At 37.3% G+C, this 26,556-nt stretch overlaps 1 protein-coding gene across 1 annotated transcript in view; it reads right to left on the reverse strand.

Moving 5' to 3' along the window:
* Positions 1 to 26,556, reverse strand: part of C2CD6 (C2 calcium dependent domain containing 6) — a 111,943-nt gene that overhangs the window by 56,473 nt on the left and 28,914 nt on the right. Inside the window, exons 9-13 of the mRNA XM_032354439.1 lie at positions 25,004 to 25,144; positions 17,005 to 17,110; positions 7,427 to 7,493; positions 5,140 to 5,183; positions 3,134 to 3,496 (exon numbers count right to left, since the gene is read on the reverse strand). Of these exons, the coding sequence (XP_032210330.1) occupies positions 3,134 to 3,496; positions 5,140 to 5,183; positions 7,427 to 7,493; positions 17,005 to 17,110; positions 25,004 to 25,144 (721 nt within the window). The remainder of the gene's footprint in view (positions 1 to 3,133; positions 3,497 to 5,139; positions 5,184 to 7,426; positions 7,494 to 17,004; positions 17,111 to 25,003; positions 25,145 to 26,556) is intronic.

Consider the following 26,556-nt stretch of genomic DNA (forward strand, 5'->3'; position numbering starts at 1 on the left):
AGTCTTAATTAGTTTGAAGAATTCACAGATGAATTAGATTAGACAAACTTCTAGGTGAAAAAAATTACTGAGTTAAAAAAGAAAATGGATAAACTAATTGTAAAGGTGCATTTCATATATGCATGAGTTGGGTTGATTCAAAGAGAAGAATTAGCAAAGATAATGAATTTGAGAGATCATGGAATATTTCCCACCAGTTCCATCAATCATCATGCAGGGGTTTACATTTCATGAATGAAATTGATAGCATAAGGAAGGCAGTTAAATTCAACAAATTAATAAAAGGTTAGTGGCATCACATTACCCAATTTCATCTTCCTTAATCCTAGTTTTCCGTAGGCACTAGAACATGATTGCTCAACCTCCCATTCTTTCACCTGCCTTGATTTACATATGATGCCTAGGACTGAAACGAACATCTTGTGATCATAAAGTGACAAGCATGGACATGAAAAAGAGGAAAGGTAAGAGCCTGTTCCTGGTCTTTAAAGACATTGTTAAGCCACTGAACCAATGACAGAAATCCTTGCCTCCTGACTTCACTGATTGGGTTCCAATCAGGAAAATGTGGCTTCAAGGTCAAGATCACAAGGGTGTGACTGTAATTTCTCTTGTTCAGATCTCAGAAAGTTTTTTTTTAGTAAATATTTTTATTTATTTGATAGAGAGAGAGAGAGAGAGAGAGCACAAGTGGGCAGAGGTGCAGGAAGAGGAAGGAGGCTCTCTGCTGAGCAGGGGGCCTGACATGGGTCTTGATCCCAGGACCATAAGGTCACGACCTGAGCTGAAGGCAGCCGCTTAACTGACTGAGCCACCCAGGTGCCCCCAGATCTCAAAATGTTTTAAGATAGTGTTTCACAGACCCACTCAACTAAACAAAATATATTCTAAGTATCTTAGGATAGCCTGTTAGATCCTCTCGGCTGGTTAGCACAGCCTCTGTGATTCTTTTTTTATTTTTTTTTAAAAGATTTTATTTATTTATTTGAGAGGGAGAGAGAGATCACAAGTAGGCAGAGAGGCAGGCAGAGAAGCAGGCTCCCCCCCCCCACCCCAGGCAGGACCTCAATCCCAGGACCCTGAGATCATGACCTGAGCTGAAGGCAGAGGCTTAACCCACTGAGCCACCCAGGCACCCTGAGCCTCTGTGATTCTTAAGGATATTGTACTACAGCACCTTGGCTCTCAACCAAAGGTAAACTGTGGCTTGTCTTAAAGATATTCAGAAGTGTAACAGTTGGCTAAGATCATAACTTGATAATACAGGAAATCACAAATTCTTTAAGAATCATAGCATCTGGGACAGGAACAGAGACAATTTAAATGGAAAGAGGTTTCTGAACCCTGGGCCCTCGGCTTTCTACAGAGAAGACAGAGGCTGAAAAGTTACTCAGTTACCAATATAAGCTCTTTCTCATGGAAAGAGAAGGTAAAGCCAAGCCACGAGGGTAGAGGCAAGAGCTTCAAAATTACCATGACTCACTCACTGACTGCTGTACGCTTCACTTTCCCCTTTTTCCACCTTTGAAATATAAGTGCCCATGTGTTTTCCTGTTCCTTACTCACCGTGTACACAGGACACAGATAACTGGTCTCTTCAATTCAGATTTTAAGACTGAGAGGGGCCATACTCAAGCAGCCTCATCCACCTGGATCTGATTGAGATGCTTAAATTCTGTACTTCAAGGCCAAGCCTGATGCAGCAATAGTATGAGGCAAGGATCTTAGAAGGGGAGTAAATATAGTTTGCATGTGGGAGGCACATGAATGACTTGTGGGTAGAGATAGTTAATTTGTGGCAGTTAAATCCCCAAATGTGAGCCCCAATGAACATCACTTTCTAAGATTCCTGCCCTTCTGCAGTCCCTTCCCATACTGAATCAGGCTTGAGCATGAGACTTGCTTTAACTAACAGAATTCAGTAGAAATGACCCTGTGTTTGTTCCATGCCTAGCTCTTTTTTTTTTTTAATTTGACAGAGTTCACAAGTAGTCAGAGAGGGAGGCAGAGAGAGAGGGGGAAGCAGGCTCCCCGCCGAGCAGAGAACCCGACTCGGGGCCTGATCCCAGGACCCTGAGATCATGACCTGAGGTGATGATCTCTGGGGTGTGGCACTAAGCCCCACATGGGGCTCCAGCCCCATGTTGGGCTCCAGGCCCGCACTGGGCTCCTTGCTCAGCAGGGAACCTGCTTCTCACTCTCCCTCTGCCTGTCACTCGAGTCCCTTGCTTGTACAGACACTCTATCAAACTAATTAATTAAATTTAAAAAAGAACAATTCCCCAACTAGAGATATTTAATGAAATTATCTTAGAATTTGGAAGAGGATTTAGAAATGACCTGATATGATCTACCATTCAACAATGAGGAAATAGGTTTAGAGGTTTAGATGCCCAAGTTTGCTGAAGTATTTGGAGGCAGAACCTTACTTAGAATTCAGATTGTTTACCCATTGACTAGTATACATTTTTACACTGCTTTAGGAGCTACGTATAATAGTGATTCAAATAAGAAGTAAAGATCTAAGTAGAATAACTGTCATTTTGAGAAGTGGTTTAACCCTTTGAATTTATATTCAAAGCATTCTCATTTTAAACTATAAAATTATTTGTAATAAGAATGTTACTTTCTCTAACAGTTTTATTAAAAATTTCCACTGAAATAATTTCCCCAGATTTTGAATTTCCTTTGAATTTACATCTCCCTATTGTTACACTTTCAGCTGAATTTTATACCCACCCATGAGACTAGTTTGTACTACGGGTATCTCACGTCACTCTGCTTTTCCGTCAAGGGTTTTTTTCCCTCCTTACTTGAATCTAAGTAGGGTAGGAATGTTTAGTATACTTAGACATACTTCCACTTGGGGACTTTTGAATGCATTTTCGATTTATTTGTTGTTTTTAAATGAATTATTTTGTTTTCCCTAGTCTTATACTTTTAATACAAGGTCTTCCTCTGGATCTTGGGTTTGAGACCTACCTTTGGATTTTGAATCTGGTGAAACTAAGCTTGTGCTCTTCTTTCTAGCTAAGCTTAAATTGTTGCTTTGCCATCTAAGTTCTGTTGGTGATGACTCTAAGTTCCTCCACTTTATTTTACCTGGATATATATAGCTAGTTTTCAATTTTACCTCTGATGAAGATGAGTCTGTTTTTAAAAGCTTTGGATATCTATCTTTCCATTTTACATCTGGTGTTATGAACATATTTTTCCCCCACTCTGGTGCAGCTTCTGATTGGTATTCTAGAGGTGATGTTTGGTTCTCGTCTGTTATTGTCAGGATAGGAATGACAGGCCATGGAGTTTGCTTTGTTGGTTCATTTTGCTTTGTTGACTCATCTGTTTGTTTTGTTGACTCGTCTGTTTGCTTTGCTGATTCATCTGTTTGCTTTGTTGACTCATCACTTTCAGAAGCAACAGCACTTGAATTATCTTGATTTGACTGGTTCAGAGTTGGTAGAGTCAGGCTTTTCTTATCATCATTATCCAGCAACTAGAAAATATATCAATAAAGCAAGCTACCAATTAATCACTACTGACTAGAAAATATTTAAAACTAAGAAAACTGGACTTAAAAAATCATTTGTACCCTTATCCTTTATCATAAAAAGTGACCCTCAATATCTGTCAGTTATTACATTCCTTATTGAAAGAGTTAAACTCTTCACTTGCACGAAACCGTGGACTATAGAATATTATTCATTAAAATAATCACACAGCTTTTTTTTTTTTAAGATCTTATTTATTTGACAGAGAGAAATCACAAGTAGGCAGAGAAGCAGGCAGAGAGAGAGGAGGAAGCAGGTTTCCTTCTGAGCACAGAGCCTGATCTGGGGCTCGATCCCAGGACCCTGGGATCATGACCTGAGCGGAAGGCAGAGACTTAACCCACTGAGCCATCCAGGTGCCCCGATCACACAGCTTTTTAAAAAAAGATTGTATTCATTTATTTGACAGAGAGAGAGCACAAGTAGGGGGAACAGCAGGCAGAGGGAGAGGGAGAAGCAGACTCCTCACTGAGCAGAGACCCCCCCCCACCCCCGCCAATGCCAGGCTTGATCAGAGGACTGCAGGATCATGACCTGAGCCAAAGGCAGACACTACACCAACAGAGCCAACCAGGTGCCCCAATTACACCACTTTATAATGCAGTGGTTCTCATATATTCAGATTTTATAAATCAGCAACATCTTAAAAAAGATAATTCAGTCCAACATTTTGCTGTTATTATGCTACACCAATATATTACAATAAAAGAAATTTTAGGGTTGCCTGGATGGCTCAGTCCATTGAGTGTCCGACTCTTGATTTCAGCTCAGGTCATGACCACAGGGTCATGGGACTGAGCCCCATGTCAAGCTCTGCATTCAGTTGATTCTCTCTCTCTTTCTCTCTGCCCTCCTCCAGCACTCAAATGTGCACACTCTAAAAGAAATAAATCTTTTTTTAAAAAATAAAAATAAGGGAAATTTTAATAGCAAAATAACACAAAGAAAATATCATTAAATCAAATACTATGTGAACTCTATTTTTGCTTCTATCTTAAATATAGATTATAAATCCATAGAGAAAGTAAAGAATGTGGTTACGTCTGTAGCATCCACTTTCAAGATCACTGTGCAGAATTTCATGCTTTTACTTTTTTTTTTTTTTAAAGATTTTATTTATTTATTTGACAGAGAGAGATCACAAGTAGGCAGAGAGGCAGGCAGAGAGAGAGAGAGGAGGAAGCAGGCTCCCTGCCGAGCAGAGAGCCCGATGCGGGACTCGATCCCAGGACCCCGAGATCACGACTGGAGCCGAAGGCAGCGGCCCAACCCACCGAGCCACCCAGGCGCCCCTCATGCTTTTACTTTTGCTTGTTGCTCACTTTCTCTTTATCAACATCTTTTGTCCCCTATCTTTGTATGTATTTTAAAATATTATCATTTTATGTTGTAATTTCCCTTTTAAGAGTGTAACTTAATTAAATAAATAATGTAACTGTAGAGACAGTGCCACAACAGAAATGACTGTAAAAACCTGAATAACTTTCTGGGTGCTTTTTTTCCCATTTATAAATATTTCTTTCTTTATAAATGTTTCATCCCCTTATAAAATAGTGACTATTAGAAGTTCTCTTCCAAGTTCCCTTACCTCACTTGGAACAGTTTCAGCTTCCTCCATTACAAAAGGGAAATCTGTTAATAAATTAATAGAGTATTTCATTATTACATTATAAAACAAACACATTTAAACATATGTACACTAATAAAATGTTATTTTAATTTTTCTCACAAGAACAAAGAACAATTTAAATCAAAGCAGTTATTCAAACATAAATACTATTTAGTAAAAACAGGCTGATGAATCTCTGGGAAGATAGGGGATTTGTAAATTGAAAAAGTGTGGAGATAAAAATGAATACATGCATTAAGTGGTAAGATTTCAGATCCATCAATGTAAGATATAAAAACATATATACAGTATATTCTGCTATGAGTTAAGAGGAAATAAAATAAATCCCAGATGGTCTGTAATAGGGTTAGGATTGGAAGAAGAGACTGGAATAAAGTTGCATGTAAGCAGAGAAAGTAGGACCATTTGGAAGAGGCTGATTGAAGCTCTTGTAATTTTCCTATGAATATAAAGATTATATATTTAGCAAGTAGAAAAGGAAAACCTTAAAAGGAGACAGAATAAAAATTTGAGATACAAAGGAATGTATTAAGTCTAGGAATGTATTAAGTCTAATAACAAAGGAATGTATTAAGTCTAATAACACAAAATTTATTATGGTCACTGTTAGCTATGTGACTGTAGTCAGCTTGGCCCATTTTTCTGAGCCTTGGTTTTCTCATATGTAAAATAAGATTAATAATGCTTATCTTACAGGTATGATACAAGTACATGTAAGATGTGAGCAGCAATATGGCTAAATGCTTAATCTGTTTGGTCAAATGGACAACGTTCAAATTTAATTCCTATCCAGTTGATGGCTATGTGACTTCTGACTTGTTTCTTAATCTTTCTGATCCTCAGCTTTCTAATCTGTAAAACACGGATAAATAATAATAGCACTCTCCAGATGCCTGGATGGCTCAGTGGGTTAAGCCTCTGCTACTTGTGATCTCTCTCTTTCTCTGTCAAATGAATAAATAAAATCTTAAAAAGAAATAATAGCACCATCAAATGGCTGCTGTGAGGACTGATTTATATAATCTAGGTAAAGGTCTGCAACACAGTGGTCAATAAATGTTAGCTGAAGCTATAAGAAGCTAGAGGAATACCAGAAAAAAGAAGTCACTAGACTTGAAATAAACTCTTCAGATAAAAAAAAAAAAAAAAAGAAAGAAAGAAAAAAAAGAAAATTGGCAACCAACAGTGACTAAGGCATGTTAACTTCAAATCTTCAACAATGATACTGAAGATGGAAATTGTGATTCTCCTACACCTGAAAATTGAACGTTTCAAGGTAAAGAGTAGGCTAAAAACACCATAGCTCTGCTAGGCTGGCTGATTCTCAGAGGTTATGAAATGAAGATATCAAAGGCTGAGGTAGCCAGGAAGTAGAAGTAAGAAAGTAGGAAAGTAAGTCGTGGCACAAGTCTTGCAACAATAAGTTATTATTTAACACCTGCAGAATCCAAGATTTTACAGATATAGTTTATGCAACTATTTTAACTTACTTTCAATGAATTTTTAATGGAGATTTTTTAAAAGGATGCCAAACAATATCTTCCATTATCTTACTGATAATTTGTAAAAAGTTCTCAAATTTAATGCTAATTGAATTTCCCATTTCCCTCTCTCTGTCCTTCCTTACACACATACACACACACACAACCACACCTCTACTTAGAAGAGACCAATAGCCCTATAGCTAATGTTTAAGAAAAATACTTTTTCACAGATTATAGTGAAAGCTTAATATAAGAAAGATTTAACTTTTTTTTAATATAAAAAAGATTTAACTTTTTTCTTGTCTTTAAATGAGGAAAGGAGAATTTTAAAAAATAAAAACAAACACTCTTGGGTGCCTGGGTGGTTTAGTTGGTTAAGCATCCAACTCTTGGTTTTGGCTCAAGTCATGATCTCAGGGTTGTGAGATCAATACCCACATTGGGCTCCAAACTCAATACAAAGTCTGCTTGAGATTCTCTCCCTCTTTCTCTGCCCTCCCCCTGCTCACACACATGCTGTCTGTGTCTCATATAAATAAAATCTTAAAAAAAAAAACAAACCAAACAGCTCCTAATTGGGTCAATGTATTTTCTTTGGAGTGTAACAAAATAAATAGTACATACTAAAACTATGAGAAGCATATTTATTTCAAACAAAAAATGAAATCCACTTAAAGTGAATTACTAATTTTCTTTTTGTGATACAACTATCCTCTTTTTAATTATCTTAATAATAAACAAAATGTGAATAGTTTCTTAACCCGATGCTTCAAAAACTTCAGACTCTGCTTCACGTAGGCTTTTTAGTAACTTCTCAGTATCAATTTCCTAGAAACAAGAAAAAAAAGATATTGGAGAAATGTTTAGAGAGTCAATCTGCCTTTATAGCTTCTTTTATTATGTACTTTAGAATTTACAGAAGAATATGGGTTTATGAGGAAAACCATCCAAACAGCACTATTTTAAAGAGAAGCATATCCTGGAAAGGAGTTAATGTTTCAGGGAGAAGCTAGCTATCCAAGAACTGATAGGGTATTTGAGTGACAAATATATCAGAGAAAAAGATTATGAGATAAATAACATAATATTGTAACTTCAAGAGATAAAAGAGGATACCCCCAGAAAACAGATTACTTTTTTATTGGAAACCATTATGAGTTGCAAACTGATGTGGATCTTTAAAAAAATTCCAAGAGGAATTATAAGGTAGAGTGATCATTGACTCTTACAAAATACTGATCTTTTAATAAGAACCAAAATTGGAGTCAAGATGTCCGAAGAGTAGCAGACTAAGATGACATCTACATTGTTATCAAACCATTCCAAACACCTACAAACCCAAAAGGGGACTGAAGAGAAGAAGAGCAGCAATTCTAGAAACAGAAAATCAACCACTTTCTGAAAGGTAGGACATGTGGAGGATGTGTTACCCTCTCCTTCTTCCCAAACTATCAAGTAAAATCAACACTCTAAGAAGATGAGCCATTATTTATCCTGGGCTACTGACTACATTTTTCCAATTGCTGCTTTCTAAATGCACCTCGGTTTGAGAATCATAAATAAGTACTGGATGGATGGATGGATGTTTGGCTGGCTTTCTGGATGGATGGACAGATGGAGAGATGGATGACTGGAATCAGAAAGGCCTGGCTTAGAATCCTTGCTCTCCATTTTTAGACCTAGGCCACTCTTTTAACTTCGATGCAATAGTTCCTGTGTTAATAAAATGAAAATAATAGTGCCTACCTCATTCTCTTGATAACTAAAATACTTTTTGGAAACAGTGCCTGGGCACATAATAAACATTCAACAAACTGAGTATTAAAAAAAAAAAAAATAAATAAAATCCAAAGCTATGGGAAGACAGACCGTGGTGGGGAGGGGCCAGGTCCCAGCAAGTGGTGGAGCAATGGAGTACAAAATCTGAACTTTTAGAAGTCTGCTCCACTGAGGGACATCACTCCAGAGGCTAAGCAGGGGTGGAGCCCTTGTGGGGACAGGTGATCTCAGCTCCTGCAGGGTCACAGAAGGATCAGGGGTTTCTGATAGTAGCAGAGCTTGCAAGTATCAGAGCAAGGAAGCCGGCTACAGAGGCAGAGCCGAGGAGTGAGCTCTCAGCCTGGGATTACCTTAAACTGTGATCCACAGCACAGTCAGACCACTGCTCTTTGAGCAGGGACCCCACAAGTGGCAGATCCAGGGAGACCCACCTTCATCCACTGGAAAAGCGGAGCAGCAGGAATCTGCTGGGTTAGAGATTCCAAATGGGGCCGTGTGCCAGAGACAGAAATGCTTGGTCACAGGCTGGGAGAGCTCAGAGCACAGCTGGAGACCAGGGAGACAGGAATGATTGAGCATTTCCTCTGAGGGTGCACTGAGGAATGGGGCCATGAGCTCTTGGCTCCTCCGGGCTAGAGATTGGGAGGCTGCCATTTTCATTCCCATCCTTCAGAGCTCTACAGAAAGCGTTCAGGAAACAAAAGCTCCTGAAAGCGAACTCAAGCAGATTACTTACCCTGGCCCCTGACAAGAGCAGTGCAATTCCACCTTGGGCAAGGATATTTGAGAATCACTACAACAGGCCCCTCCCCCAGAAGATCAACAAGAACATCCAGCCAAGACTAATCTTACTGATCAAGCAGAACAATGGAAATCCAGAGACGGGGAAAGCAAAGTATGGAATTCATGGCTTTCTCTCCATGATTCTTTAGTCTAGCAAAGTTAATTAGTTCTTTAAATTTTATTTTTCTCTTATTCTAATTTTTTTCCTCTTTCCTCTTTAATGTTTTTTTAACTACTTTATCTTAACAGTACCTTTCTAAAAAAATCTTTTTGAATCTTCATTATTAAAGTCATATTTTATCCTTCATTGTGTCTAACTTTATTTTTTGTATACATCTAGGGTTTTTTCTTTGAAAAAATTTTGGGATACAATTTCTTCCAATAGATTAAAATATACCCTAACTTTAGCACAGGGCTTTGTTCTAGTCTCCAGCCTGAGCACATTTTCTAACTCCCCCCCCCCCTTTTTCTTCTTCTTCCTTTTTCCAAACAACTTATCAATTCCTCCTTTAGGATTCTTTTAAAAAAATTTTCATCTTTATAGTCATATTCCATCCCTTCATCATGTTTACCCTTATTTTTGTATATATATAGATAAGTTTTTCTTTCTTTAAAATTTTGGGAGGTAGTTTCCTTTTTAAAATTTTTTTTTTTATTTTTTAAATTTATTTTCAGTGTTCCAGAATTCACTGTTTATGCACCACACCCAGTGCTATGGACAGCACATATTGCAGGGAGGTAGTTTCTTCTAAGAGATCAAAATACACCCAAAATCAAGTGAGTGGCTCTGCTCTATTCACCAGTCTATCTATCTATCTAATTATTATTTTATATATATATAAATTTTTTTATAATGTGTGTGCACATACCTTTTAAAATTTTTTTAAAAACTTATTTTTATCCCCTTTTTTCTCCCCACAATTTGGGATCTCTTCTGATTTGGTTAGCGTACATTTTTCTGGGGTTCTGGGCACCCTTTTAGTATTTTATTCTCTTGTTCATATATTCTTATCTGGATAAAACGGCAGAAAAGGCAGAAAAACTCACCACACACAAAAAAAAGAACAGAGATAGTACCGAAGGCTAGGGACCCAATCAATATGGACATTGGTAATATGTCAGATCTAGATTTCAGAATGATGATTCTCAAGGTGCTAGCGGGGCTCGAAAAAGGCATGGAAGATATTAGAGAAAACCTGTCTGGAGAAATAAAATCCCTTTCTGGAGAAATAAAAGAACAAAAATCTAACCAAGCTGGAATCAAAAAAGCTATTAATAAGGTGCAATACAAAAATGGAGGCTCTTACTGCTAGGATAAATAAAGCAGAAGATAGAATTAGTGATTTTAAAAAAATGACAGAGAGTAAAGAAGTTGAGCAAAAGAAAGACTACAACTACTGGACCATGAGAGGAGAATTTGAGAGATAAGTGATACCATAAGATGAAACAATATTAGAGTAATTGGGATTCCAGAAGAAGAAGAAAGGGGGGGGGGCAGAAGGTATATTGGAGCAAATTATTGTAGAGAATTTCTCTAATATGACAAAGGGAACAAGCATCAAAATCCAGGAGGCACAGAGAACTCCCATCAAAATCAATAAAAATAGGTCCACATCCCGTCATCTAATAGTAAAACTTACAACTCTTAATGACAAAGAGAAAATCCTGAAAGAAGCCTGGGACAAGAAGTCTGTAACATACAATGGTAAAAATATTAGACTGGCAGCAGATCTACACAGAGACCTGGCAGGCCAGACAGAACTGGCATGATATATTCAGAGCACTAAATGAGAAAAATATGCAGCCAAGAATACTATATTCAGTTAGGATATCACTGAAAATAGAAGGAGAGATAAAAAGCTTCCAGGACAAACAAAAATGAAAAGAATTTGTAAACACCAAACCAGCCCTACAAGAAATATTGAAAGGGGTCCTCTAAGCAAAGAGAGAGCCTAAAAAGAACACACCAGAAAGAAACAGACACAATATACAGTAACAGTCACCTTACAGACAATATAATGGCACTAAATATCCCTCAATAGTTACCCTGAATGTAAATGGGCTAAATGCCCCAATCAAAAGACACAGGGTATCAGAATGGATAAAAAAGAAAACAACAAAAGAACAAACCATCAATATGCTGTCTATATGAAACTCATTTTAGACCCAAAGACACTCCAGATTTAAAGTGAGGGGGTGGAAAACAATTTACCATGCTAATGGACATCAAAAGAAAGCTGGGGTGGCAATCCTTATATCAGATCAATTAGATTTTCAGCCAAAGACTATAATAAGAGATGAAGAAGGACACTATATCGTATGCAAAGGGTCTGTCCAACAAGAAGATCTAACAATTTTAAATACCTATGCCCCTAACATGGGAGCAGTCCACTATATAAACCAATTAATAACAAAACCAAAGAAACACATTGACAATAATACAATAATAGCAGGGGACTTTAACACCCCCCTCACTGAAATGGACAGATCATCTAAGCAAAAGATCAACAAGGAAAGAAAGGCCTTAAATGACACACTGGACCAGATGCACATCACAGATATATTCAGAACACTCCATCCCAAAGCAACAGAATACACATTCTTCTCTAGTGCACATGGAACATTCTCCAGAATAGATCACATCCTGGGTCACAAATCAGGTCTCAGCCAGTACCAAAAGATTGGGATCATTCCCTGCGTATTTTCAGACCAAAATACTCTGAAGCTAGAACTCAATCACCAGAGAAAATTTGGAAAGAACCCAAATACATGGAGACTAAAGAGCATCCTTCTAAAGAATGAATGGGTCAACCAGAAAATTAAAGAAGAATTGAATAAATTCGTAGAAACGAATGAAAATGAAAACACAACTGTTCAAAATCTATGGGACACAGCAAAGGCAGTCCTGAGAGGAAAATATATAGCAATACAAGCCTTTCTCAAGAAACAAGAAAGATTTCAAATACATAACCTAACCCTACACCTAAAGGAGTTGGAGAAAGGACAGCAAAGAAAGCCTAAACCCAGCAGGAGAAGATAAATAATAAAGATCAGAGCAGAAATTTAAAAAAAAAAAAAGGTAGAACGAATCAACAAAACTAGTAGCTGGTTCTCTGAAATAATTAATAAGATTGATAAACCCCTGGCCAGACTTATCAAAAAGAAAATAGAAAGGACCAAAATAAATAAAATCATGAATGAAAGAGGAGAGAAAACAACTAACACCAAAGAAATACAAACAATTATAAGAACATATTATGGGAAACTTACGCCAGCAAAGTTGACAATCAGGAAGAAATGGATGCATTCCTAGAGATGTATACACTACCAAAACTGAAGCAGGAAGAAGCAGAAAACCTGAACAGACCCATAACCAGTGAGGAGACTGAAGCAGTCATCAAAAATCTCCCAACAAACAAGAGCCCAGAGCCAGACGGCTTCCCAGGGGAATTCTATCAAACATTTAGAGGAGAATTAATACCTATTCTCCTGAAATTGTTTCAAAAAATAGAAATGGAAGGAAAACTTCCAAACTCATTTTACGAGGCCAGCATTACCTCGATCCCAAGACCAAACAAAGACCCCATCAAAAAAAAAAAAAAAAAGAAAGAAAGAAAAAGAAAGGAAAAAAAAAAAAAGAATTACAGACCAATATCCTTGATGAACACAGATGTGAAAATTCTCACCAAAATACTAGCCAATAGGATCCAACAGTACATTAAAAGGATTATTCACCATGACCAAGTGGGATTTATTCCTGGGCTGCAAGGTGGGTTCAACATCCCCAAATTAATCAATGTGATACAATACATTAATAAAAGAAAGAACAAGAACCATATGATACTCTCAATAGATGCTGAAAAGGCATTTGACAAAGTACAGCATCCCTTCCTGATCAAAACTGTTCAAAGGGATAGAGGGCATATACCTCAATATTATCAAAGCCATCTATGAAAAACCCACAACAAATATCATCCTCAATGGAGAAAAACTGAGAGCTTTTCTGCTAAGGTCAGGAACATGGCAGGGATGTCCACTATCACCACTACTATTCAACGTAGTACTAGAAATCCTAGCCTCAGCAATCAGACAACAAAAAGAAATTAAAGGCATCCAAATTGGCAAAGAAGAAGTAAAACTCTTACTCTTTGCAGATGATATGATACTATATGTGGAAAACCCAAAAGACTCCACTCCAAATCTGCTAGAACTTGTACAGGAATTCAGTAAAGTATCAGGATATAAAATCAATGCAGAGAAATCAGTTGAATTTCTATACACCAACAAGACAGAAGAAAGAGAAATTAAGGAGATGATCCCATTTACAATTGCACCAAAAACCATAAAAGATACCTAGGAATAAACCTAACCAAAGAGGCTAAGAATCTGTACTCAAAAAACTATAAAGTACTCATGAAAGAAACTGCGGAAGACACAAAGAAATAGAAAAATGTTCCATGCTCATGGATTGGAAGAACAAATATTGTGAAAATGTCTATGCTACCTAAAGCAATCTACACATTTAATGCAATCTCTATCATAATGCCATCCATTTTTTTTTCAGAGAAATGGAACAAATAATCCTAAAATTTATATGCAACCAGAAAAGACCTCCAATAGGTAGAGGAATGTTGAAAAAGAAAGCCAAAGGTGGTGGCATCACAATTCCAGACTTCACGCTCAATTACAAAGCTGTAATCTTCAAGACAGTAAGGTATTGGCACAAAAATAGATACATAGATCAGTGGGACAGAATAGAGAGCCCAGAAATAGACCCTCAACTCTATGGTCAACTAATCTTTGACAAAGCAGGAAAGAATGTCCAATGGAAAAAAGACAGCCTCTTCAATAAATGGTGTTGGGAAAATTGGACAACCACATGCAGAAAAATGAAACTGGACAATTTCCTTACACCACACATGAAAATAGACTCAAAATGGATGAAGGACCTCAATGTGATACAGGAATCCATCAAAATCTTGAGGGGAACACAGGCAACAACTTCTTTGACTTCAGCCACAACAACTTCTTTCTAGAAACATCACCAAAGGCAAGGGAAGCAAGGGCAAAAATGAACTATTGGGACTTCATCAAAATCAAAAGCTTTTGCACAGCAAAGGAAACAGTGAACAAAACCAAAAGACAACTGACAGAATGAGAGAAGATATTTGCAAATGACATATCAGATAAAGGGCTAGTATCCAAAATCCATAAAGAACATATCAAACTCAACACCCCAAAAACAAATAATCCAATCAAGAAATGGACAGAGGACATGAACACACATTTCTGCAAAGAAGACATCCAGATGGCCAAAAGACACATTAAAAGTGCTCTATATCACTTGGCATCAGGGAAATACAAATTAAAACCACAACAAGATACCACCTCACACCAGTCAGAATGGCTAAAATTAAGTCAGAAAACAACAGATGTTGACAAGGATGCAGAGAAAGGGGACCCTCCCACACTGATGGTGGGAATGCAAGCTTGTGCAGCCATTCTGGAAAACAGCATGGAGGTTCCTCAAAAAGTTGAAAATATAGCTACCCTATGACCCAGCAATCGCACTACAGGATATTTACCCTAAAGATACAAATGTAGTGATCCGAAGGGGCATGTGCACTCGAATGTTTATAGCAGCATTGTCCACAATAGCCAAACTATGGAAAGAACCCAGATGTCCATCAACAGATGAATGGACAAAGAAGATGTGGTGTGTGTATACACACACACACACACACACACACACACACACACACACACACACAATGGAATACTACGCAGCCATCAAAAGAAATGGAATCTTGCCATTTACAATGACGTGGATGGAACTAGAGGGTATTATGCTGAGCAAAATAAGTCAATCAGAGAAAGACGATTATCATATGATCTCCCTGATATGAGGAATTTGAGAGGCAGAGTGGTGGTTTTGGGGGGTAGGAGAGGAAAAAATGAAACAAGATGGGATCAGGAGGGAGACAAACCATAAGAGACTCTTAATCTCACAAAAGAAACTGAGGGTTGCCAGGGGAAGGAGGGTAGGGAGAGGGTGGTTGAGTTATGGACATTGGGGAGGGTATGTGCTATGGTGAGTGCTGTGAAGTGTGTAAGCCTGACGATTCACAGACCTATATCCCTGGGGCTAATAATACATTATATGTTAATTTTAAAAATTAGAAAAAAGAAAAGAACCAGAAGTCTATAGTTCCTTTAATGAACGAAGAGCCCCCTCAAATTTTCCCTAAAATATTAATTCTATATAAGTGCTAATTAACTTATCCTAAGGTAATAACACTATGCCAAACTATAATGAGGCACTGAAAAACATTAATATATCAGTATGCTGTGACTACCATTTCAAGGCTATGATCTTAGTAATATTTTTATTAATTCACTGAAACTCCTATGAATCCCTATTGCCAGGTCAAAATGTAAAGGTCAGACTGTATTTATAAATATTAAACCTTACTTATATATCTGATAAAGGTCTAGTACTCCAAATACAAAGAACTCTTATAACTGAACAATTAAAACAAAACCAATTTAAAATCAACAGAGGATTTCAATAAACATTTATCCAAAGAAGATATACAAAAGGTCAGTAAACACATGAAAAGATGTTCACATTATTGGTTATCAGGCAAATGCAAATCAAAACCACAATGAGATAACATTTCAAACCCACTAAGAGTTCTATAACTGAAACAAACAAAGAAGGAAAATAACAAGTTTTGGAGAAGATATGGAAGCTTCATACATTTTTGCTAGTTAGATATAAAACTGTGCAGCCACTATAGAAAGCAGTTTGGTAGTTCCTGAAAAAGTTAAAGAGGAAACTACTATATTATCCAACAATCCTCATCCTCAGTATAGACCCAAGAGAATTACAAATGTATGCTCACATAAAACCTGCATGGGAATGTTCGCAACAGCATTATTCATGAGAGCTAAAAAGTTGAACAACTCAAATGTCCAGCAACTAATGAGGATAAACAAAATGTGGTACATATCCATATAGTGGAATATTATTTGGCAGTAAAAAGAAACAAAGTGTTGACCCAGGGTACAATGGGGGTGATCCCTGAGAACACTATGCTAAGTGAAAGAAGCAAGTCACAAAAGAACCATATATTGTATCATTTCACTCAAATGAAATGTTTAGAATAAGCAAATCTATAGAAACAAAGTTGACTGATTATTGTCTAGAGAACTGGGTATCTGGGAGGTTTGGTTAAGGGGCGTGGAGTTTCTTTTGTGGGTAATGAGAATATCTGAAAATTGATCATAGCAATCGACATACATCTCTATGAATATAGTAAGGGCCACTGAATTGTATACTTTGGGTTTTTTCTCAAGATTTTATTTACTTATTTGACAGACAGAGATCACAAGTAGGCAGAGAGGCAGGCAGAGAGAGAGGCGGGGAGGCAGGCTCCCTGCCAAACAGAGAGCCCAATGCAGGGTTCGATCCCAGGACCCAGAGATCATGACCCAAGCTGAAGGCAGAGGCTTTAACCCACTGAACCACGCAGGTGCCCCTGAATTGTATACTTTGAATAGGTGAATTACATCTTAACAAAGCTGTTCAAAAATCTTACAAATTATTAGTCAATATTTATCTAATGTCACATTACCAAAATAGTAAAGTTAATGAGCCATGAATAGCATTTTATATGTTAAGAATAAGCAACATCTTATCACTTTTAATTATCACAATCTTTTTAAAATAAAAAGTATTAGAAGTTATATGTAGAGAATGTATTATGTTAATTACCTTAAGTTCTTGATGGGCCATTTTTGGGTTAAGAACTCCTTCTAAATAGTTAGCTTTTTCTATCCATGTGTTCAGATTTCTGTATTCTTTTTTCATTTTTTCCAGCCTAAAGAAATAAATGAATTATACATTTAAAATGTGACAGAAGAACATATATGGTATGATTCACAAGAGGATACATTCAGTATGATCCACTTACAAAATTTTTCTTAGAGAGGCAAACCAGCAATATTTTGTTTAAGGATACAAAAGGAAAAGGAACCGTTACAACAGAAGTCAGGGCTGTAGTTACCTAAGGATGGGTTGGGGAGAAGATGGAATCTCACGAGGGCATACAAAACACATTTTTGCTACTGATGATGTTCTATTTCTTTCTTTTTTTTTTAAAAAAAGATATTTAAATTCCAGTTAAGATACAGTGTAATAAGAGTTTCAGTTTAGTGGTTTAGTACAGTTTAGTGGTTCAGCACTTCCATACAACACCCAGTGCTCATCGCAACAGGTGTGCTCCTTAATTCCCATCACCTATTTAACCCTCCCCCCAGCTCCCTTCTGCTAACCATCAGTTTTTTCTTTATAGTTAAGATGTTTCTTGTTTTGTCTCTCTTTAATCCTCCATGATCATTTCTTAAATTCCACATATGAGTAAGATCATATGGTATTTGTCTTTCTCTGACTGACTTATTTTGCTTACTCTAGCTACATCCATGTTGTTGCAAAAGGCAAGATTTCTTTATCCATTCATCAGTCAGTGGACTTTTGGGCTCTTTCCATAATTTCTATTGTTAGTAATGCTGCTATAAACAGTGAGGTGCATGTATCCCTTTGAATTAGTATTTTTGTAATCTTTGGGTAAATACCTAGTAGTGCAACTGCTGGATCATAGCATAGTTCTACTTTTAACTTTTTGAGGGAACTTCATACAGTTTTCCAAGATGGCTTACCAGTTTGCATTCCCACCAACGGTGTAAGCTGTTAGTAAAGGGGAATAAATTCGCCTTTATTCCACATCCTTGCCAACACCTATTGTTTCTTGTGTTGTTAAATTTAGGCATTCTGACAAATGGAGGTGATATTTCATTGTAGTTTTGGATTTGTATTTCCCTGATGATGAGTGATGTTGAGCATTTTTTCATGTGTCTGTTAGCCATCTGTATGTCTTCTTTAGAAGAGTATCTAATTCATGTCTTCTGCCCATTTCCTAACTGGATTATTTGGTTTTGGGGTGTGGCATTTGATGAGTTCTTTGTAGACTTTTGGATACTAACACTTTATCAGATATATGTCCTTTGTAAATATCTTCTCCCATTCAGTACATGGCCTTGTAGTTTGGCTGACTGTTTCCTCCACTACACAGAAATTTTTTATTTTGATTAAGTCCCAATTGTTTATTTTTGCTTTTGTTTCCCTTGCATCAGGAAATATATCTAGTAAGAAGGTGGTATGACCAATGTAATAGAGGTTATTGCCTCTGTTCTCCTCTAGGATTTTTTTAATGGGTTCATGTCTCACATTTAGGTTTCTAAACCATTTTAAATTTATTTTTGGGTACAGTTTTAAGAAAATGATTCAAGTTCATTCTTTTGCATGTTGCTGTCCAATTTTCCCACACTATATATTGAAGAGACTATCTTTCTTCCATTGGATATTCTTTCCTGCTTTGTTGAAGATTAATTGACCATTTAATTGTAGGTTCATTTTTCCATTTTCCATTAATCTAAGTATCTGTTTTTGTGCTAGTACCATACTGCCTTGATCACTACAACTTTACAAGTCTAGAATTGTGATGCTTCCAGCTTTACTTTTCTTTTTGAAGGTTGTTTTGGCTATTTGGGGTCTTTTGTGGTTCCTTACAAATTTGAGGATTGTTTGTTCTAGCTCTGTGAAAAATGCTTTTAGTATTTTATAGGGATTGCAATAAATGTGTAGATTGCTTTGGGTAGCACAGATATTTTAACAATGTTCATTCTTCTGATCCATGAGCATGGAGTGTTTTTCCATTTCTTTGTTTCATCTTCATATTCTTTCATCAGTGTTTTATAGTTTGAAAACAGGTACAGGTTTTTTACCTCTCTGGTTAGGTTTATTCCTAAGTATCTCATGGTTTCTGGTGCAATTATAAATGGGATTGATTCCTTGATGTCTCTTTCTGCTATTTCATTATTGATATATGGAATGTAACAGATTTCTGTATATTGATTTTTGCCTCCTGCAACTTTACTCAATTCATGTAGCAGTCCTAACAATTTTAGGTGGAATCTTTTGGATTTTCTATATAAAGTATCATGTCATCTGCAACTAGTGATAGTTGAACTTCTTCTTTGCCAATGTGGATGCCTTTTATTTATTTTCATTGTGTGACTGCTATAGCTAGGACTCCAATATAGCAATATTGTATTTCTTTCTTTCTTTTTTTTTTTTAAAGATTTTGCTGTTTATTTGAGGTAGAGAGTGTACAAGAGAGTGAAGGGGCAGAGGGAGAGAGGCAGGGAGAGAGAATCTCAAGCAGACTCCATGCTGAGCATGGAGCCCCTTGCAAAACTCAATCTCACGACTTTAAAATGACGACTTGAGCCAAAACAAGTCAGAAGCTTAACCAATCGAGCCACCCAGGTGTCCCAATGTTGTATTTCTTAACCTGAATCATAAATATCTAGGCATCAGTCTTATTATGTTTATTTAAGCTATATACAGTTTTAAAAGTTATTCAATATATACACTGGTCTCATTATCTAAAGTTTATATATATATATATATATATATATATATATATATATATATATATGTGTGTGTGTGTGTGTGTGTGTGTATACACACAATAAATTTATTGTGTGTGTACACACACAATAAATTATCCAATATATACATGATATTTTCTACAACAGAACAAAAGAAAAAATAGGAATTTAGCTTCTGATCCAAGAAATTTCAAAAGGCTTTGGTCATCTTGGTTCTTTCCAGTTTGGCAACTGTGGCCACTGCTGCTATGAACATTGGGGTACAGATAGCCCTTCTTTTCACTACCTCTGTATCTTTGGGGTAAATATCCAGTAGTGCAATTGCAGGGTCATAGGGAAACTTTTTTTTTCATTTCTTAAGGAATCTCCACACTGTTTTCCAAAGTGGCTGCACCAACTTGCCTTCTCACCAACAGTTTAAGAGGGTTCCCCCTTCTTCACACCCTTTCCAACACACATTGTTTACTGTCTTGTTAATTTTGGCCATTCTAACTGGTGTAAGGTGGTATCTCAATGTGGTTTTGATTTGAATCTCCCTAATGGCTAGTGATGATGAACATTTTTTCATGTGTCTGTTAGCCATTTTTATGTCTTTATTGGAGAAGTGTCTGTTCATTTTTTGACATGATTATCGGTTTTGTGTGTGTTGAGTTTGAGGAGTTCTTTATAGATCCTGGATATCAGCTCTTTGTCTGTCTTGCCATTTGCGAATATCTTCTCCCATTCCATGGGTTGCCTCTTTGTTTTGTTGATTGTTTCCTTTGCTGTGCAGAAGCTTTTGATCTTGATGAAGTCCCAAAAATTCATTTTCGCTTTTGTTTCCTTTGCCTTTGGAGCCATATCTTGAAAGAAGTTGCTGTGGCCGATGTCAAAGAGGTTACTGCCTATGTTCTCCTCTAGGATTCTGTTGGATTCCTACCTCACGTTGAGGTCTTTTATCCATTTTGAGTTTATCTTTGTGTATGGTATAAGAGAATAGTTGAGTTTCATTCTTCTACATAGCTGTCCAATTTCCCCAGCACAATTTATTGAAGAGACGGGTCTTTTTTCCACTGTATATTTTTTCCTGCTTTGTCAAAGATTATTTGACCATAGATTTGAGGTTGCATATCTGGGCTCTCTACTCTGTTCCACTGGTCTGTGTCTTTTTTTGTGCCAGTACCATGCTGTCTTGGTGATCACAGCTTTGTAAAGCTTGTAATCAGGCAACGTGATGCCCCCAGTTTTGTTTTTCTTTTTCAACATTTCCTTTGCAATTTGGGGTCTTTCCTAATTCCATACAAATTTTAGGATTGTTTGCTCCAGCTCTTTGAAAAATGCTGGTGGAATTTTGATTGGAATGGCATTGAAAGTACAGATTGTTAAAATGTATAGACATTTTAACAGTGTTTATTTTTCTGATTCAATGGCATGGAATGGACTTCCATCTTTTTGTGTCTTCTTCAATTTCTTTCATGACTGTTCTGTAGTTCCTCGAGTACAGATCCTTTACCTCTTTGGTTATGTTTATTCACAGGTATCTTATTGTTCTTGGTGCTATAGATTCTCTAATTTCCCTTTCCGTATTTTCATTGTTAGTGTATAAGAAAGCAACTGATTTCTGTACATTGATTTTGTATCCTGCCACATTACTGAATTGATGAATGAGTTCTAGTAGTTTGGGGGTGGAATCTTTTGGGTTTTCCATATAAAGTATCATGTCATCTGCTAAGAGAGAGTTTGACTTCTTCATTGCCAATTTGAATACCTTTTATTTCTCTTTGTTGTCTGATTGCTGTTGCTGGGACTTCTAATACTAAGATGCCCTTCAACCTACGAATGGATAAGGAAGATGTGGTCCATATATACTATGGAGTATTATGCTTCCATCAGAAAGGACGAATACCCAACTTCTGTATCAACATGGACAAGACTGGAAGAGATTATGCTGAGTGAAATAAGTCAAACAGAGAGAGTCAATTATCATATGGTTTTGCTTATTTGTGGAGCATAAGGAATAACACAGAGGACATGGGGAGCTGGAGAGGAGAAGGGAGTTGGGGGAAATTGGAGGGGGAGATGAACGATGAGACTGTGGGCTCTGAAAAACAATCTGAGGGTTTTGGAGGGGTGGGGGTGGGAGCTTTTGATCTTGATGAAGTCCCATCAAGGGTGGTAGTGGGTATTATGGAGGGTATGTATTGCATGGAGTACTGGGTGTGGTGCATAAACAATGAATTCTGGAACACTGAAAAGAAATTTAAAAAATAAAAATTAAAATTAAAAAAAAAAAGACTTTGGTTATCTAAAGATATAACCGACAAGAATTAAATAGAAAAGAGGGCATGTTTTCCAATTCATTTCATGAGGACATTACTACCTTGATGATAAACCCTAATAAGGACATTATAAAAATAATCTCATTCATTAACATAGATACAAATGTTAAAAATATAATTTTAATACAAAAAATCCAGTAATATAGAGAAAAGATAATATATTATGAACAAATTAGATTTATTCCAGGTATATAAGGATATTTTGACATTAAAATTAGAAAACATAAATACAATTTAACTGATTAAAAAAGAAACAGCATTTGGCAAAAATACAACATCTATTTGTGGCTTTAAGAAATTTAGAAAACTGGAACCAAGTGGAATAATTTACTTAACGTGGTATAGCATATCTATATATAAAAAACCTATATAATCAAATGTTCTTAACTATTAAATGCTAGAAGTGTAGCCTTTAAAGATCATGAACAAAAACAAGGATGTTTACCCTTGTCATTTACATGAGACATTGACTGGCATGGTCCCAGAAAATTCTAGAAAGCAACTCATATTTTTAAACACCAAATGAAAACATTAATAGTGGGAGTTCTGTGAGGCTCAAGAGGCTTTCTAAACTATATCTCCTATTAAAAAAATATTAGGAAAATTAATTCCATATAAAACTGAGTAAGATAAAACTATCAGCGCCAAATTCCAGAGTAGTTGTAAGAAGAGAATAAGGAGCAGAAGAACAACCCTTGACTTTGAAAGCATGCAAGAAAAATACATGTAGAGTCAGTAAACACAATGGCAAGATGACTCACTGGGACCCATTTTGCTAAGAAGAAGGGATCAGCTGGTGAAGCTACAGGAGGGAAATGAGAGCAGTAGCTGTCACTGTCGCTATGAGTCAAATAGGCAGAGGTTCTGCAGCTGGAGCCACTCTGTTTAAATGTGGAAGCAGTTATGAGGATCTGGTTGTGTACTATTAGGCAAGACATTAAAGAAATTTTCAGTTTCTAATTCAAGATGGTAAGCAGGCTCCTGAACTCACCTCCTCCCATGTATGCATGGTACCTACAGTTCTACAAAGAGCAATTCTCTCTGAAAGAAATCTAGAAATAGGCTGAGCAACTCCTACACATCATGCAAATGAGAAAATACGCACATCAAAACAGCTGAGAAAGGATGAGGCACATACCAGAAACTCCACCACTGGCACAGTGTCATACAAACAGGACAGAACTCTCAACTCCCAGCATCTCCCTGAGGAGAAAAAGGTTTGGACAACACACATAGCACCCCACCTTTCAGGACTCCCATCTGAGGGACAGGCCCCCAAAACACCTATTTCTGTTAACACAGTTAACACAGCTGTGACTACAAGACCCACAAAGCTACAGAAAAAAATAAAAAGTTTTTCATAGGTCTGCTATGACTTACCATGCTATCTGCTCAGCACTCAGCACAGAATAGGAAATTAGTGCAAAAATAAGTTCATCTCCCAGTTAGTCTCCAAAAAGGCCTACTGTATTCTTTAAAAGCTACTATTTGGAGGTCAGGCTTCTAATTGAGTATGCATCCAGGGATTGATTGCAATCCTTGTTAGAGACCTGTGGAAGCAGGAGACACTATCTCCTCCTCTCTCCGGCCCAACCCAGATCATCAGTAGCTCCCTGGAAGGAGCTTATACAGACATCTGGCACCCCAGACTTTGTGGCCATTGCCGAGGAGATGGGCCCCTAGGTTGTTTGGCTGTCATAACCAATGGGGCTTGGACTGGTGACAGTCCTACGGAACTTCAGCACACAAAGAAGCAGTTCTCAATGGGTGTAGGAATGACTTCCACACTAGTGGCTACACCCCCAGACTGGGCACAAAGGGAGCAGGCAAGAAAGCCCTTCTCCTGGTTTCTCCAAGAAAGGGCTCTAGGTACATACTTTCCCATCAGGTGACTTGAGGTTCAGCTTCCAGTCAGCCTGAATCTAGATGCTGAGATCTTCCTCTTTGGAATACTGAAAAATCACAACACACTCTCAACAACTGGAAGACATTAAGAAAAAAGGAAAGCTACTTGGACAATCACAAAGGTTTGAGAGACAGCCAAAATCTTGGGCTGGGTTCCTTGATAAGGTTCATTTCCCACCATGAGGTGACTTCATTGAGACTAGGAAAGGTGGCAGTTTCATCTAGTGCTCAGAAACCAACACAGAGAGTGAAGGTAAATGAGGAAAGAGAACAATGAGAACAGAACAGCAACACAAAACTCCAGAAACATTAAGTTCCAAACAAACAAATAAAACAGGCCATAATGAAATATAATGAGGGGCACCTGCGTGTCTCAGTAGGTGAAGTGTCTTCCCTCGGCTCAGATCATGATCCTGGGGTCCTGGGATTGAGTCCTGCATGGGGCTCTCTGCCCAATGGGGAGTCTGATTCTCCCTCTCCCTCTGCCCCTACTCACTTATGTTCTCACTTACTCTGTTCTCTCTCTTTCTCTCAAAAAAATAAATAATCTTCAAAAAAACAATTCAAAATCATGGTCATAATGATGCTCATTTTTCAGGAGAAAAATTCATAAATGAAGTGAGAATTGCAACAAAGAGATATAAAATATTAAAAAGTACCAAATAGAAATCACTAGAGCCAAAGAACAATAACTGGACTGAAATATTCAGTAGGGGGGCTCAAGAGCACTAGATGGTGTCAAAGAAAGTACTGGAAAACTCAAAGAGATGGCAAAGGAATTCATCCAATCAGAAGAACAAAAAGAAAAAAAATGAAAAAGCGTAAAGACAGCCTGAAGGACTCATAGGACACAACAAAGTGAACCACCATATGCATTACAGAGTCAATAAACATTGACTTTTCTAAACAAATACCTAAAGCCCATATGCCCCCCAAGCAAAAAAATAATAATGTTCCACTAACACATAAATAAGATGAAGATTGTTTGGGTTGTGTTGGTATATATGTATGTATGCATGTATGTATGCATGTATTTACCTTTCCCGAGGTTGTTGCCGAAGTTTTTCAAGTCGCACTACAGAGGACTGGTTGGGCACTACAGCTGGCGTCCCAACAGTAACATTCAGGTCTGGGGATAGGAATGCTGGATACTCTATCGGTTGTGGTGTAATAACATTTCTGCAAAATGTTTATAATGTTAAATATTGCAATTATACAAAACCACACTTGTAAAATCAGTGGTGGCTATCACTTTTGAATCATTCTCTCTTTTAGACTGTAAGCTCACCTGTCTACCTTGAACCATCAGAGGGTAGAGCTAGGGAAGAAGACAAAGGTCAGAAATCCTGACAGAAGTGCTCCACTGAATACTCTTACTACTGAGATGAGCAGCAGGGATGAAAAAGGCGGTAAGGACCTGGCGTTCTAAAGATAAGTAGCAGTGTTTGAGCCCAGGCCTCTCTCCCAATCTTTAGATACAAGTCTCTATTTTATGGCCCAGTCAAGTTGACATGTGAAAGTAATCTTCACAAGTCCACCTACCCCTTGCCAACCTGGCCCCCATAAGCAACTCTTTAAAACATATTTAATCTCCAAATGAGAACAATAAACAGGTCATAATTCTACCTAACATGATAAAACTATCCTGCATACAACCAAAACCTCACTAGCCTCTTCCCCAGAAAAGACTATCAAGTCTTGGGACACTGAAAAAACAAAATAAAATTTTTTAAAAAGTCTTTGGATGATGTTTACTCTTCTTAATATCCTGAAACTTAAAAAATAGTATGCTTAAGTTTAACAATACTTAAATATTACAATATAAAGTCAACAGACCTTATGTTACATGAGAAGGAGATAATGAGAGGGAAGAAGATACATTTATTATATAAATAAATTTTTTTCAGGTCACTTGGTAAATGGGCCAGAGTAGTACACCCAAATAAGGAATATGTTGTCTCCAAAATCCAAAAAGGCCCAACTGGTGTTGTGCCTCTGTTTTGGTTGTAGAAGGGGCCAGATACAACAACTTATCCTTCACCTTAGCAGAATTATCTTGACAATCCCCATACCACTGAATCCTCAAAATTTCAATGAGGTAGAAGAGTCCTGAATTTTTTTAGAACCCTTTCCACCCTCTGACATGCAAACGTCCTATCAGACAGTCAAGATTAGTTACTACTTCCTGTTCACTAGGTCCCATAAGCGTAATGATCATCACTCTGATGGACCTGTGTAATATCTTGTATAAGGGAAAGGCAAGCAAGACTCCTGTAAACTGTGGGGCACCTGAGTGGCTCAGTCTGGGTTAAGCATCCAGCTCTTGGTTTCAGCTCAGGTCATGATCTCAGGCTCCTGGGATGGAGCCCTGTGTCGGGTTCTACACTCAGTGTGGAGTTTGCTTGGGACTTTTTCTTCCTATCCACTGCTCCTCTCCCTGCTTATGCTCTCTCTTTAAAATGAGTAAAACTAAAAAAAAAAAAGTTTCCTGTGAACTAAATGAACTAAATGAATGACATAAGGCTGGAGAAGTTGATATACCTGAGATAAGACAGTAAAGGTGTATCACTCGGCCTTACCAGCTGAAGGAA

The sequence above is a fragment of the Mustela erminea genome, chromosome 8, assembly GCF_009829155.1.
Source record: "Mustela erminea isolate mMusErm1 chromosome 8, mMusErm1.Pri, whole genome shotgun sequence".
NCBI lineage: Eukaryota > Metazoa > Chordata > Mammalia > Carnivora > Mustelidae > Mustela > Mustela erminea.